The sequence below is a fragment of the Lagenorhynchus albirostris genome, chromosome 6 (genome assembly GCF_949774975.1).
Source record: "Lagenorhynchus albirostris chromosome 6, mLagAlb1.1, whole genome shotgun sequence".
In the NCBI taxonomy this organism is placed as follows: Eukaryota; Metazoa; Chordata; class Mammalia; order Artiodactyla; family Delphinidae; genus Lagenorhynchus; species Lagenorhynchus albirostris.
The window spans coordinates 91,617,792-91,631,822 of NC_083100.1; the positions used below are offsets into that span (position 1 = coordinate 91,617,792).

A 14,031-nucleotide genomic window follows, 5' to 3' on the forward strand; every position below is an offset into this window, starting at 1 on the left:
AGAAATTGTACTGCATAAAAAAGAACGATAACAAACATTAAATTTTAAAAAGTGGAGCAGCTCAAAGACTGCTTCTATAGGATTGTCATTTGCTGCTAACCTGAATGAAATGAGATACCTTCTGTTATAGGACCTAATGTGGTTGTGGAAATCAGAATGGTTCTGAGTGATATGAAAGCTCACTGCACACAGGGGTGAAATACTCCACAAGTCCCTGAGTAATGATTTACTGGCTTCTGACAAGAGCCAGTATCAATTTAACAGAAGCAACCAGAATTTGCAAACCAGAATATAGGAAATTATCATCTTTCTCCTCTGGCTTTCAGTTGTGAGTCAAAGGAAAGCACTGGGCAGCCTCAGGGTCGTGATCATTACACATGCCCTCCAGAGACAAATAGAGGTTGTCATGTGCATGTTACAGACTGTGAGGAAAGGCTGATGAAGCACTTGGAGCTGAGGACAAGTCGTAAACATTGGGGTAAATTGCTTTCCTGGAAACGTAACTTTCAGAGGTAATGCCAAGGTACTGAAAATGCTGAGTCATCAGCAATAGAAGGTCACTGTTGATAGCCCTTACCAAAAATAACACAGGAGCACCATGAAAATGAAGAAAAAGAAAAAGAAAAAGTTATTTTTCTTAACTTCAAATGTTTAATTCTGGAGCACTTATCAGAAAACTGGCATGAATTTCTCCTTCTCTTTTAAAGCAGTGTCTGTGTCTTTGCCTGCAGGAGTAATAGCAGTGTGTACATGCTGGTATATATCTGCACTGGCTTTCATTAGTGTATGCTGCATAGATAGAGAATTAGAGAAAAGAGTAAAGTCTAGAAAAAATATGTATTTTGGAAGTACACTAAGACTATGATAGAATCTAGATTTGATGACACTTAAGCCCTATATAGTTTCTTTGCAAATTTTCCCTTTATGATCTTTCTCCAGAGGTTGTTCTGGTGATAATGCAAAGGTTTGAATCACTGTTTGATCGTGAGGTTGCATTCGGACCACTGTTTAATGAGCCTCCAATTTCCACAGTGTGAGAAGATGCCCAGCTGCAGCTCTAGCCAGCCTTTGATGCATTCAGCTGGGAGTGAATCAACTGAAGTTCAAATACGTTTGCTAAACTTAAGTCATCTTTCTGGAGAGGGTCTGTGCAGGCTTCCTTCTGTAAAGTATACAGCAGCTTGGAAATTCATCTCCAAGACCCTCCTCGCTGCTTCTTATCAATACAATTGTTTAAGAAATTTCTTTGTCAAGCCTCCAAGGAGAATCATAAATAGGAACTCTTTAATTCTCAATGGAGATTTTCTGTTGGGGTTGGTATCATAAATGAAGAGAACCATGTATCCCTTCAGGTGTGTCAGGGTCTGAGAAGTTTGTGAATTCAGTAATTTATAAACCTCTCCTGAAGATTCTGTGAATACTCATCAGCATAATTTTGAAGTATGAAGGATAAGGAATAAAAACTGGAAAACATTAAGTAAAGAGCAATATTGGGTAATAAACAATGAACTATTAAATATATACATATATGTACTTATACATATATGTAGATACATACACACATGCCTGTAGAGAGTGAACACTATTTCAAAAGGTTTTAGATGCATAATTCCAGAAGCTTCCTTTCACATTAAAGCATTCTACAGAAGTGAGCATATTGGAGTCAAAAAATATACATATATGTTGATGTGTGTGTGTATCTTATGGGAACAAGAAAAAAAACAGAACATGAAAATAAGTGAAACACATAGTTTTCCATTTTCTTCAAATTCTGCTTTGAATTGTGTTTGTTTCTGCTTGATCCATTTATAGTCTCCAGTTCTTCCCAGGACAGTTAAAATGGTCCCATTCCAATTTTTACTGCCTCTGTCTTGTTTCCTTTTCGTTATAATTGGCAGTTGGCAGTTACTGTACGTGCGGTAACCCATCCATTCAGAGTTGTCATTCGGATGCCTTGCTTTTGGGGACCACTATTAAATTAGGCATAAGTCATTTTTCAGCAAAGAGGGTGACATTTTATTTCTGTAAGACCGAGTGTTAACTCATTTTGTGTGGGGGGAAGGGATATTTCCTGTATGTCTTAGAAAATGTACAGCTGTCTTCTGTTTCCTGACATTATGAACAATATAAGGGGGAACTGTGATTTGCTTCTTCTTCTTCCTCCTTCACCTCCCGCCTCCTCTTTTTTTTTTTAAACAAACCTGTGTTAGGTAATATCCTGTGCTATTCATTTTATAGATATTATCTCTAATCCTTAAGCAATCTGGAAAAACAGTTGTAATTATCCTTATTTTTCTGATAAGGAACCTACAACTCAGAAGTGTAAGTAACTTGGCCACAATCACATAGCCAGCAAGTATTTCGGGGCATTAGCTCGCACCCTCTGTCATGACTCCCTTCCCTTCCTTCTTTGGCAAACTATTCAAATGAAGTAGACTGTTCAATTTAGAAATATCTTCCTTCACAAATATAATAACCACGTAAACCAGAAAAGGAGACTACAAGTTTACAGGAAGTGTGGCTTCTATTTCTTTTGCAGTGGGTAGGAGGGTATATGGTCTCCTGTGCTTATATAGTCACTGTGCCTCTTCCTGCTCTTTAAAAGCAAGAGGTTACTCATTTCTCTGAGACTCAGTTTCCTCATCTATACATTGTGGGGATAACAGTATCTATTTCATACTCACATTATGCAGATTAAGTGAAATAATAAAGTGCTAAGTACATTGTCTGGCAGGTGGAAAGCATCTATAAATATAAGCTAAGTTTCCACATAATGCTAGGTGCTTATTCAGTATTCAACTGAAGCGTGTTGTGTGACAGGAACTTACAAAGTGTTGTAGGTCAATTATACTTCAAAAACAAACTCATAGAGAAAGAGATCAGCTTTGTGGTTAGCAGAGGCGGAGGTGGGGGGAGAGGAAACTGGAGGAAGGCAGTCAAGAGGTACAAACTTCCAGTTATAAGGTAAGTATGTACCAGGGATGTAATGTACAACATGATGCATGTAATTAACATGGCTGTCTGTTACATAGGAAAGTTGTTAAGAGAGTAATCCTAAGAGTTCTCATCACAAGAGGAAATATTTTTCTATTTCTTTACTGTTCTATGTAGATGAGATGATGGATGTTCACTAAACGTACTGCGGTAATCATTTCATGACGCATATAAGTCGAATCATTATGCTGTATACCCTAAACTTATACAGTGGTGTATGTCCATTATACCTCAATACACGTGGAAGAAAATAAATTTTAAAAATGCCAGTTCCCCCAAAAATGAATAAGTAGGATTATGCAAAAAACTGTAATTCAAATGAGATTGAAAAAGAACATGACTTAGAGGTAGTGACCAAGAGCCTTGTGAGTGGCAAGGTGTTTCCAGAATAGCAGAATCGGCATCACCTGGAAAGTTGTTAGACATGGAAATTCATGGGAACCACCCCAGGCATACTGACTCGGAATTTCCGGGCTGGGGCAGAGGATCTGTGTGAAAATCATTGACCCAGAGGTTAGAAAAGTCCATTTTTAATTATTTTCTATAGTGCCTACCATCTTATCAGGGAACACTGCGTGACTACTGAATCCTTTGCTGCACCTATACAGTACGTATTTATAAAAGATACTGAGAGCTGTAAACTCCTCAATGCACTGAGAGTCTGGTAGACATGTTTGGCCTCAGAGGGTAGGACACATACAGGAATTCAAAAAATAGCTTTAATTAGTTAATTGGTTTCGCTGAGTTTCTTTTCATTAACTGCCAAGTCTATTTACTTAACCATGTTTAAAAACATTAGTAAGCTTATTTCACAATAAATAACGTTTTTATAGCTAAATCAAAATATAAATTTCAGAGCATTTTGTGGATATATAACAGAAACATATTTTTGTCTCAGAAATACTGGTGGGTTTTTTGGGAACTTATGTTTTTGTTTGTTTATGCGTTTGGCTCTAAAGAACTGTCCTGGGAAGAAAAAGAGGAAGAAAAAATAACAGTGAATTGGTTTCATTAACATATGTCACACTGCAGGCTATCAAGGAGAACTTGGTAAAATAATGGCCAATATTTAGAATCCATGAATCCGCACAATTATACAATAATGGTTTCCTTTTTTCTCAGGAAATGCACACTGAAGTGCTAATTAAACTTCAGGCACGCGGATCCAGCTTGCTAACTTTGCTATAATCATGACCATGATCACCATCAAGCACCACTTAAGTACCCGTGATGTTGGGGCATTATGCCAAGATGCTGCAATTTATTAAAATGATGCAACATATCTGGAGAGAGAGAAAACACTCAGGCATGAGTCCTGATTACCTTTTTTTGTTTCCCCCATTCTAAAGTCTTTATTTACACTTGAGAGCAGGGTGCCTCTGAGAAAGAACGAGGCCATTGTGGCCGGATAGACCTGAGTGACCGTGGATAAGTGTTCTAACATCTTAGCAAAGTGCAGTTATGAAACTTCAGCACGGTGTCAGTTCCCTAAGATGTGCTCAATGACAGTATTGCTGTTGTTGTCCGAGCTATTATTATTACTATGTAACGAAGAAGGAATAGAAGCAGTTTAAAAAACAACCTTCTCACTTCATGCTGACAGGCAAGTGACTGTCTGTGTCATCTTCCACAGACACATGAAAGGAAGTTAAAATAGTCTCTCTAGCTCCAATTTCTAAACACTCCAAAAATAAAGTGATTATGTTTAGAGAAGCAGACCTTAAAGGAAATTGCCTCCAAGAAACCTGAAGAAGCAAACACAGAATGCCAGGGCCATCACAACATTGTATAAAATGCTCCCAAGACAAATATGTTAGCTCAGTGGCCAGATGCCTTGACTTAAGGGGGCAACGTTTTCATGGCAAAGTGATTACAGCTTGATGGAGTCTTCTGTGAGCAAATTAGAAAAAAAGAAGTGAGGAAGATAATGACCTCTGCAATTAATTAAACTTCTTCAGGTTGCTAATTCTTCTGCAGGTTGATTAATAAAGAGTATATGCTGCCACACTTTCTAAAGTGTGAATGTATGTCCTCAGTCATGCAATAATCACACAGACAGCTCAAACAACTAGCTTTGTTCTTAAAATAAATGTTGCAACTTAAAGAAAGAGAAGTAGTGAGTCTAAATCTACCTTAATTCTTCTAAGATAAGTGAGCCAAGAATGTGAGATCAAAGGCACTGGCTCCATCAGACAGAATACAGCTCATCCCCAGCTCCGTCCCTTAGTAAACGTGAAACTTTCTGAAAGCTACTTAGCCTTTCTGAGAATCAGTGTCTTCGGCTGTCCAATGGGACTGGTAACAGGAGGTACTTAGCAGGATTATTGGAAGAGCTAAAGGGAATCATTCTTACACATGCCTTGCACAAAATAAGTCCTCATGAAATGTGAACTCTCATTATATTCAAGTTATACACAAAATAAGTGTATAACTCAGTAGGACAAGCATTCCACTCCTACAAATTATCCTTTATTGGTGCCTCTTTATCTTTTTTTTTTTTTTTTTTTTTGCGGTACGCGGGGGCCTCTCACTGTTGTGGCCTCTCCCGTTGCGGAGCACAGGCTCCGGACGCGCAGGCTCAGCGGCCATGGCTCACGGGCCCAGCCGCTCCGCGGCATGTGGGATCTTCCCGGACCGGGGCGCAAACCCGTGTCCCCTGCATCGGCAGGCGGACTCTCAACCACTGCACCACCAGGGAAGCCCCCTCTTTATCTTAATACTGTATTGTCCTATCCCCAAAGAACAAGGAAAATCTCTTTCAGGAATAGAATTATAGAAACATCAAAAATAAATTTTCAATAATTAATAAGGAATCAACAATTAAAAACTGCCAATATAAGGTATTAACTAACTTCAAAAATATTTTCCAGGCAAAACATTCTCTGATGTAAATCATGCCAAAGTTTTATTAGGTTACTCTCCCGAGGCAATAGAAATAAAAACAAAAATAAACAAATGGGACCCAATCAAACTTACAAGCTTTTGCACAGCAAAGGTAACCATAAACAAAGTGAAAAGACAACCTACAGAATGTGGAATGGGAGACAATATTTGCAAACAATGTAACTGACAAGGGCTTAATCTCCAAAATATACTAATGGCTCATACAACTCAACAACAACAAAACGAACAACCTAACCAAAAAAATGGGCAGAAGACCTAGACATTTCTCCAAAGAAGACATACAGGTGGCAAATAGGCACATGAAAAGATGCTCAACACCACTAATCATTACAGAAATGAACATCAAAACTACAATGAGTTACCACCTCACACCGGTCAGAATGGCCACCATTAAAAAGTCTACAAATAACAAATGCTGGAGAGGGTGTGGAGAAAAGGGACCTACACTGTTGGTGGGAATGTAAATTGGTGCAGCTACTATGGAAAACAGTATGGAGGTTCCTCAAAAAACTAAAAATATGGAGTTGCCATATGATCCAAAAATCCCACTCCTGGGCATATACCCAGATAAAACTATAATTTGAAAAGATACATGCACCCCTATGTTCATAGTAGCACTATTTACAATAGCCAAGACATGGAAACAATCTACATGTCCATCAACAGAAGAATGGATAAAGAAGGTATGGTGTATATATATATATATATATATATATATATGTGTGTACAATAGAATATTACTCAGCCATCAAAAAGAATGAAATAATGCCATTTGTAGCAACATGGATGCAACTAGAGATGATCATACTAAGCGAGGTAAGTCAGAAAGAGAAAGACAAATACCATATGGTCACTTATATGTGGAATCTAAAATATGATACAAATCAACATATCTGTGAAACAAAAACAGATTCACAGATATAGAGAACAGACCTGCGGTTGCCAAGGGGGAGGGGGACAGGGGAGGGATGGATTGGGAGTTTGGGATTAGCAAAGGCAAACTGTTACATACAGGATGAATAAACAACAAGGTTCTACCGTATAGCATAGGGAACTATATTCAATATCCTGTGACAAACCATAAGGGAAAAGGATATGAAAAAAAATATATGTATAACTGAGTCACTTTTCTGTACAGAAGAAATTAACACAACATTGTAAATCAACTATACTTCAATAAAATTAAAAAAAAAATTTCCATTTTCATACAAAGATTTCCACAATCTTTCCATAAATTGTCAGTATCACACTGAAATCAAAGTATCCTAATTCTTTCCTTCCCAACATTTGGAGCCATAAAATATGCTCCTCATCCTCATTTTGATTTTTAGCTTTTTAGGCAGAACGGTTAAGTCTAAAATATCCAACGTTATCTTCTGAGATTATTAAGTCGAACCACGCTACGTGAAGAATATTTTGTCATACTCCTCTTACGCTTCCATTTTTTTTTGGAAAAAAAAAAGAGGAAAAAGGCAAGTGCTTTAGACTTTAAAAAAAAAAGTGTTTTTTTGGTCAGCTTTAGAAGAAGACCATGGCAAAAGAACACCTCATTTTGGGAAAATAGCACAAGGCAAAAACAGATCATCACTAACGGAAGCTAAATCACACAGTGGAGTTAAGCTACTTAGATATATTGATTCTGCAAGGGTAACAATGGGTTAGAACCAACAGATTATAATGAGGATCATTTTGGGACCAAAGAAGCCCCTTTAACAATGGGCGTGCATTCGAATCGTAGTGTGATCATTACAGGCTCATTTTCCTTGTTCGTGTCCCCAGGATAAAGGCCTTAAAGGAAGCACTGGCATTTTAAATTGCTCAGTTTCACTTGTTGAAATTTTTTTTTTCTTTCTTGGGCAAAATTATTTTCCCATGTTATGAGAAGAATGCTTTGGAGAGCAGCACTGTGAAAGTGCAGAGAACAAAAGGGATGGCAGCCCTGGAGGATTAGGCCACTGACAAGGGAAAAGAAATTACCTGTGGGCATTTGCTCCAAGGTCCCCACTCAGACATGACACATTCACTGGGACACAGAAGAGAGCAAGACTGGGTTTCTGAGGGAATTTCATCCTGGTTGCAAAGGCTGTTGTCCACTGCTCCCCCTTCACCATCGGCAGCATTCACGCATCTGCAAAGCAAGATCACGAGATAGCTTGATCGTTTAAAACAGTGGGGAGTAAATTTAAAATAGCTGTGAGGTATCGTAATCACTTACCCCTCAGAGATAGTTAAACATAAAATAAGACCAGCAGAGAAACCAGGAAAAAAAAATCCTTTCTCAGCCAGTCGAGCTTTACTGAGTGATAACTCAGGGCAGAGCCCTTTATTCGGCAAAGCAGAAGGGACAATTGTCATCTTTGAAGAACTCTCCATCTAAATAGAACTATGTACAATATATTTACTCAGGTCTCAGTACAGAGAGAATTTTTTTTTTTTTTTTTTTTTTGCGGTACGCGGGCCTCTCACTGCTGTGGCCTCTCCCGTTGCGGAGCACAGGCTCAGCGGCCACGGCTCACGGGCCCAGCCGCTCCGCGGCATGTGGGATCTTCCCGGACCGGGGCACGAACCCGTGTCTCCTGCATCGTCAGGCGGACTCTCAACCACTGCGCCACCAGGGAAGCCCTTTTTTTTTTAATTGTAACAAATCTTAAAGACTCTCCTCTGAATAAACCCATCACTTTGTAATAACTAGACCTTTCACAGTTCCCGTGACTCTCTCAGACCTTTCCTAGACTTCTCTTTCAGAGCATCTAAGCTTCCCTAGTTTTTGTTTAGTACAATTAAGGTCATAGCAAAGTTAGGCAAAAAATAACTGAACATATTTTTCTTTCAGGTATTTTCTGCATTTCAGTAAGGAATTTTCGTATCATAAACCAAAGGGCAATTAGCAAGCATTTTCATGCAGCAATTGAGCACATGCTATATAGATGCACATATTGTAATTGCTCTGAGATAAGTGCTGATGAAGATGAGATAAATAATCATGTTATTGATTCAATCAAATTAAAACCAAAGTGTTATACTACTATATACCCGCCAGAACGGCTTAAATCAAAACCATGGTAAATATCAAGGGCTGGCAAGAACGTGGAGCAATTGTAGCTCTTCTCACTCTGCTGGTTGGAGCATAAATGCTTTGGCAAACTAGTTGGCAGTATCTACTAAATCTAAACATATATATGCTATGTAACCCAACAATTTCACTTCTATTTATATACACAAGAGAAATGTGTACAAACGTGGACCACCCCCCCAAAAATAAAACCTGCCTGAAAATGTTCATAGCACCACTATTTATAATCAACCGAACTAGAATCAACAGTAGAATATCTACAATATTTATTCAGCCACAGTAAAACAGAGAAATATATTGTGATAAACTCATTCAATTAAATGCTATAAAGTTATGAGAATTCATAAACTACTGTTGCATGAATGGAGCTCACAACCATAATGTTGAACAAAAGAAGCTGGACACAAAAGAGTATAGTCTGCATGGTTCCATTCATAGAAAGTTAAGAAATAGGCAATACTCATCTATGGTGTCAGAAGACAGAATAGCAGTTACGCTTGGTGGACTGGTTGATACCCAGGGGCTTAGGTAGCCCTGGTAATACTTTGTGTCTTGGCCTCTGGGTTGGTTACACAGGTGAGTTTATATTGTGAAAATTCATGGAGCTGCCCCCTATGCTGTGGGCATTTCTCTGCATTTATATCATATCCCAATTAGAAGTTCATATTTAAATTATTTTCTCAAAAATGTTTAATAAAGACTCGCTATATATAAGCCTCTTTTGCTAGGTGTTGGGATACAAAGATATTTATTACTAATGATTCATTTCATAAATATTTTGAGCGGCTTACTCTGCACCATGCCCTTACTTGGGTGCTGGGGTACAGAATTGAAAAAAAAAAATAGGGACAAGATCCCTTCTTCTTCCAGTGATAATGATCAAGGTAAAGGTGAAAGCGACAACCATAATGAGCTAAATGATGCCATGTGCTGATCTGGTAATTTCCGACACAAGGCCACAGCCAAGGAATAAGCATTTTAAGAGGGCTGCGCTGGAGAGCTTTTGGTGCTCCCCAAATCACGCTATGCTGGAATGAATTACCCTATACATTCTGAGTTTCTTTTCTGCAAACAATATTTTTTTTTTTGATTCAGGAAAACTGCAAAGTAGTCTATCAGCTGGTGCAAAACAAAATAAACTTTATGAGGTGCTAAGTAATACAAACTTAGATATTGTATAAAGCAGGTTAACAGAGGACGGTAAAAGGAGAGAAGATGTCGTGCCTTCTAATATAGGGAGGCAAGGTACAGAGTCATCTACGGACTTTAATTTCTTTTGTGGTAATAGTCAATAGTGGAAGGAGGGACCACGAAATGGCTTTAATGTCTTTCCCTGGGCAAACTTAAAAGCTGAAAATTGCTTTCCTTCTTGCCTGCACACTCTCAGCTGATGTTCTTTTACGATTTCACTGAAAAAGAAGAGGTAATACTTCTGGTCAATGGTGTCCAGTTGAACATATGCATTAGTCTTTGTTCACTCCCAATAAGCCACAAAGACAATAGTAAAGGAATTTGTTACAAAAAGACTAACAAAACAAAACAAAGGAGGGAGGGTAAGGCAGTATCCTACAAGAACAAAGAACATGGGAGAGGACAAAGGCAACAACGGAAAACAGATGGGCTAGTGGTAACTGACTTAGCACACCCAGAAAACTGATTACTAAGCCTTCAAGGGAAAAGAAAGAAAGTCACTCCATTTACACATCAGAACACATGGAAAATTCAGGCATTTACCTTTGGAAATGTGAATGAAGGTGAGGTAGAAAAACTGGAGGATTTATTGAGAGTGTGTTCAAGAAGTACCTAAGCTCTCAAATCCCAATTCCCCAATTCCCAGAGCTAGGTGATGGCCCCAGCCCTGCCCCTGCAGGTAATTGAAGGTTTATTATCTGGAGAGGTTCACAAAACAGGTCTTTGGATTAGAGAACACATGGCCCAATTAAGGATGGGAACATCATATTGAAAACAGGGTTTAAGGAGAAGTTAACATATTGAAAAGAATGACTACTACCTTAGTGACCTAAACAATGCACATTTATTACTTTTCAGTTCTGTAGTATAGAAACCCAACATGGAACTCACTAGGCTAACATCAGTGCTCTGGCGGAGCTGCATTCCTTTCTGGAGGCTCTAGAGGAGAATCGTCTCCTTACCTCTTTCATGTTCTAGAAGCCACCCACATGCCTTGGGGCCATGGCCCCTTTCTCTGTTTTCAAAGTCAGCAGCCTTGTATCTCTCTGTGTCTTCCTTCTTTAGTCACATTTTCTGTTTTTCCTTTCCCATCTCCTCATCCACTTTTAAGGACGCTGGTGAATAAAATGTTCCCATCCAGAGGATCCAGGACAATCTAATCTTTCCATCTCAAGATCTTTAACTTAATCACAACTGTGAAGAATCTTTTGTTATTTAAGGTAACATAGTCACAGATTTCAGGGGTTAGAATGTGGATATCTTTGGGAGCCATCATTGTGTCTACCACGTCGGCCTTTTTTCATTGGGTTTCCCAAATACTGGTTGCTAGGATTATCTGCTTCACATGTGATTTAAGAAGAGTGTCTTCTAGGGGTCCTGACAAGCACAAGAGTAAAGACTTAGAAGACTGAAATTGAAGGTGTTCCCAAATGAAAATGCCCCTGTAGTTACATATCCTGCATCACCGATTTCCTTGCCATATCTCCCTTTGATCATCACCTTCATTTCCACTCAGGTTCATTACAAAACTGCTTTAAAGCGTGTCTATATTTGCTATCTCCACACCCTCTCTCCTCTTCCTCCATTATTACCTCTTGGACTTACTTTAATCACACTTTTACTACCATTCCAGAGAAAACTCATATCAAGATCATCAACAGAGTCCCCTTTGCCAAACTCAGTAGCCAATTCTTATCTTAGTAAACTTCTCAGAACCATTTGAAACAACTGATTACTCTTTCTTTTTTGAAAAACTCTCTTCTTCCCATTTTCTTGGTCTTCCTTCTAGTTGACTGGCTCTTTCCCAGTCTCATTCGTAAGATCTTTCCCTTTGCTCTAATCTATGAATATCTGTGTTCCCCAGGGCACAATTTCTTTCTTTCTTATCAATATATTTCAGATTTATAGCTGACGCCTAATTTACACCCCCATTACTCTCTGAACTCCAATCTGTCACTCCAAGCCTTCTCAGTTGGAAAGCGAATATCTCAAATTTATTGTGTTCCAAAGCTAGCTTTTGATTTTCTCTCTCAAATTTGCTTCTAGTATTTCTCATCTCAACAAATGACACCACCATTCTCATGATTGCTCAGGCCCTGAAACCTAGCAATCATCTTCGATACTTCTCTTTCTTCCACATTCTACAATCACTTTATAAGCAAATCCTGTCATCTGTACCTTCCAGATACAGTCCAAATGTGACCACCTCACCACCTTCCCTAGTACAGAGCCCGTCTAACCATCAGCCTCTCTCACCTGGAATTCTGGGATGTCATTCAAACCTTCATCCCTGCTGCTGCTTACACACCCCAAAATTCCTTCTCTATACTCCACCTAGCAAGGTCCTTTTCAAACGTAAATAAGAGCACGTCATTCACTCTGTCTCAGACCTCCCATAGCTTCATGATGCTGTTAGAAAAATATATTTTAACCTTATTTTAGAAGACTATACAATTTGAGTACTGACACCAGCCATATGGGACGTGGTGTAATCCATCTTGTTATAACAAGCCGAGAAGGTTCCTGCTTTGGAACTCCTTCCCCTTGGAATTCTCTTAATATAGATCTTTACATTCATTTAAGTCTCTCACATTTTTCGGGTCTCTGCTTAAATATTTTGCTGACCAGCCTCTCCAAAACAGTAGCCTCCATCACACCAATCCAATTTTATTTTTTTCTTGGCATTTCATAGCAAAGACATTCCATTATATAGTATTTTATGCATTTATTTTTTTCCCTGCTGCTCTACATTCTTTGAGGACAGTAACTTGTTTTGTTCACTTTTGCATCCCCAGCGCCTGATACATAGAAGGCAAATATTCATAAATATTTTTTGAATTCATAAATGATTGCTGTCATGTATGAACCATGAAGATGTCCTCTAGTTTGGAGGTTTCACCAAAGATAAACGGATAAACTGTTTCACTCATTATAACACCATTTTATTAAGGTCAATAATGGTTTGGAAAGCAATATGGCTGGAAAACCTGCTTCACATATATATAAAGTATGTAACACAGTGAGTCTGCATTAGTTAGCTAGGGCTGCCATAACAAAATATCACACACTGTGTGGCTTAAACAACATACCTGTAAGGCTTGAGGCTGAAAGTCTGAGATCAAGGTGTTGGCAGGGTTGGTTTCTTCTGAGGGCTCTCTCCTTTGACTTGTCGATAGCCACCTTCTACCTGTATTTTCACAAGGTTTTTTCCTGTGTGTGTGTCTATGTCCTAATCTACGCTTCTTATAAGGACATCAGTCAGATTGGATTAGAGCCTGCCCCAATGATCTCATTTAACATTAACTACCTCTTTAAAGACCCTGTCTCCAAACACAGCCACACTTTGAGGTACTGCGGGTTAGGACTTCAATACATAGATTTGGGACAGGGGGACACAATTCAGCCCATAACACATATCTAGTGGTTGTGTTATTTTTATTATATCAGGCTTCATCCATTTGAGCTGAGAGGCATGGCTTAAAGGCCCTCTTGTTCAAGTGTGTTTTTCCTCAGTCAACCTGCCACAATTCTGCCACGAGCAATTTATTCTCTTAAAGCTTTCCTTTCTCTCCTGAGACTTTGCTTTAATACTGCTAAGAGGCCAGGCTGGGATGAGAGTGAGAAGTACCACAGCTCATTTACACATATTACTTGATAAGCTAGCCTGGTCAATCATTTCTCAAAGCCATGAGAAAATAGGACGGAAGAGACACAGATTTACCATATGCTAACACATATATATGGAATCTAAGAAAAAAAAATGTCATGAAGAACCTAGGGGTAAGACGGGAATAAAGACACAGACCACCTAGAGAATGGACTTGAGGCTATGGGGAGGGGGAAGGGTAAGTTGTGACAAAGCAAGAGAG

At 38.8% G+C, this 14,031-nt stretch overlaps 1 protein-coding gene across 1 annotated transcript in view; it reads right to left on the bottom strand.

The window, feature by feature from the left end:
- Window positions 1-14,031, bottom strand: part of THSD7B (thrombospondin type 1 domain containing 7B) — a 778,062-nt gene that overhangs the window by 88,964 nt on the left and 675,067 nt on the right. The window contains exon 16 of the mRNA XM_060152966.1: window positions 7,876-8,026. Within this exon, the coding sequence (XP_060008949.1) occupies window positions 7,876-8,026 (151 nt within the window). The remainder of the gene's footprint in view (window positions 1-7,875; window positions 8,027-14,031) is intronic.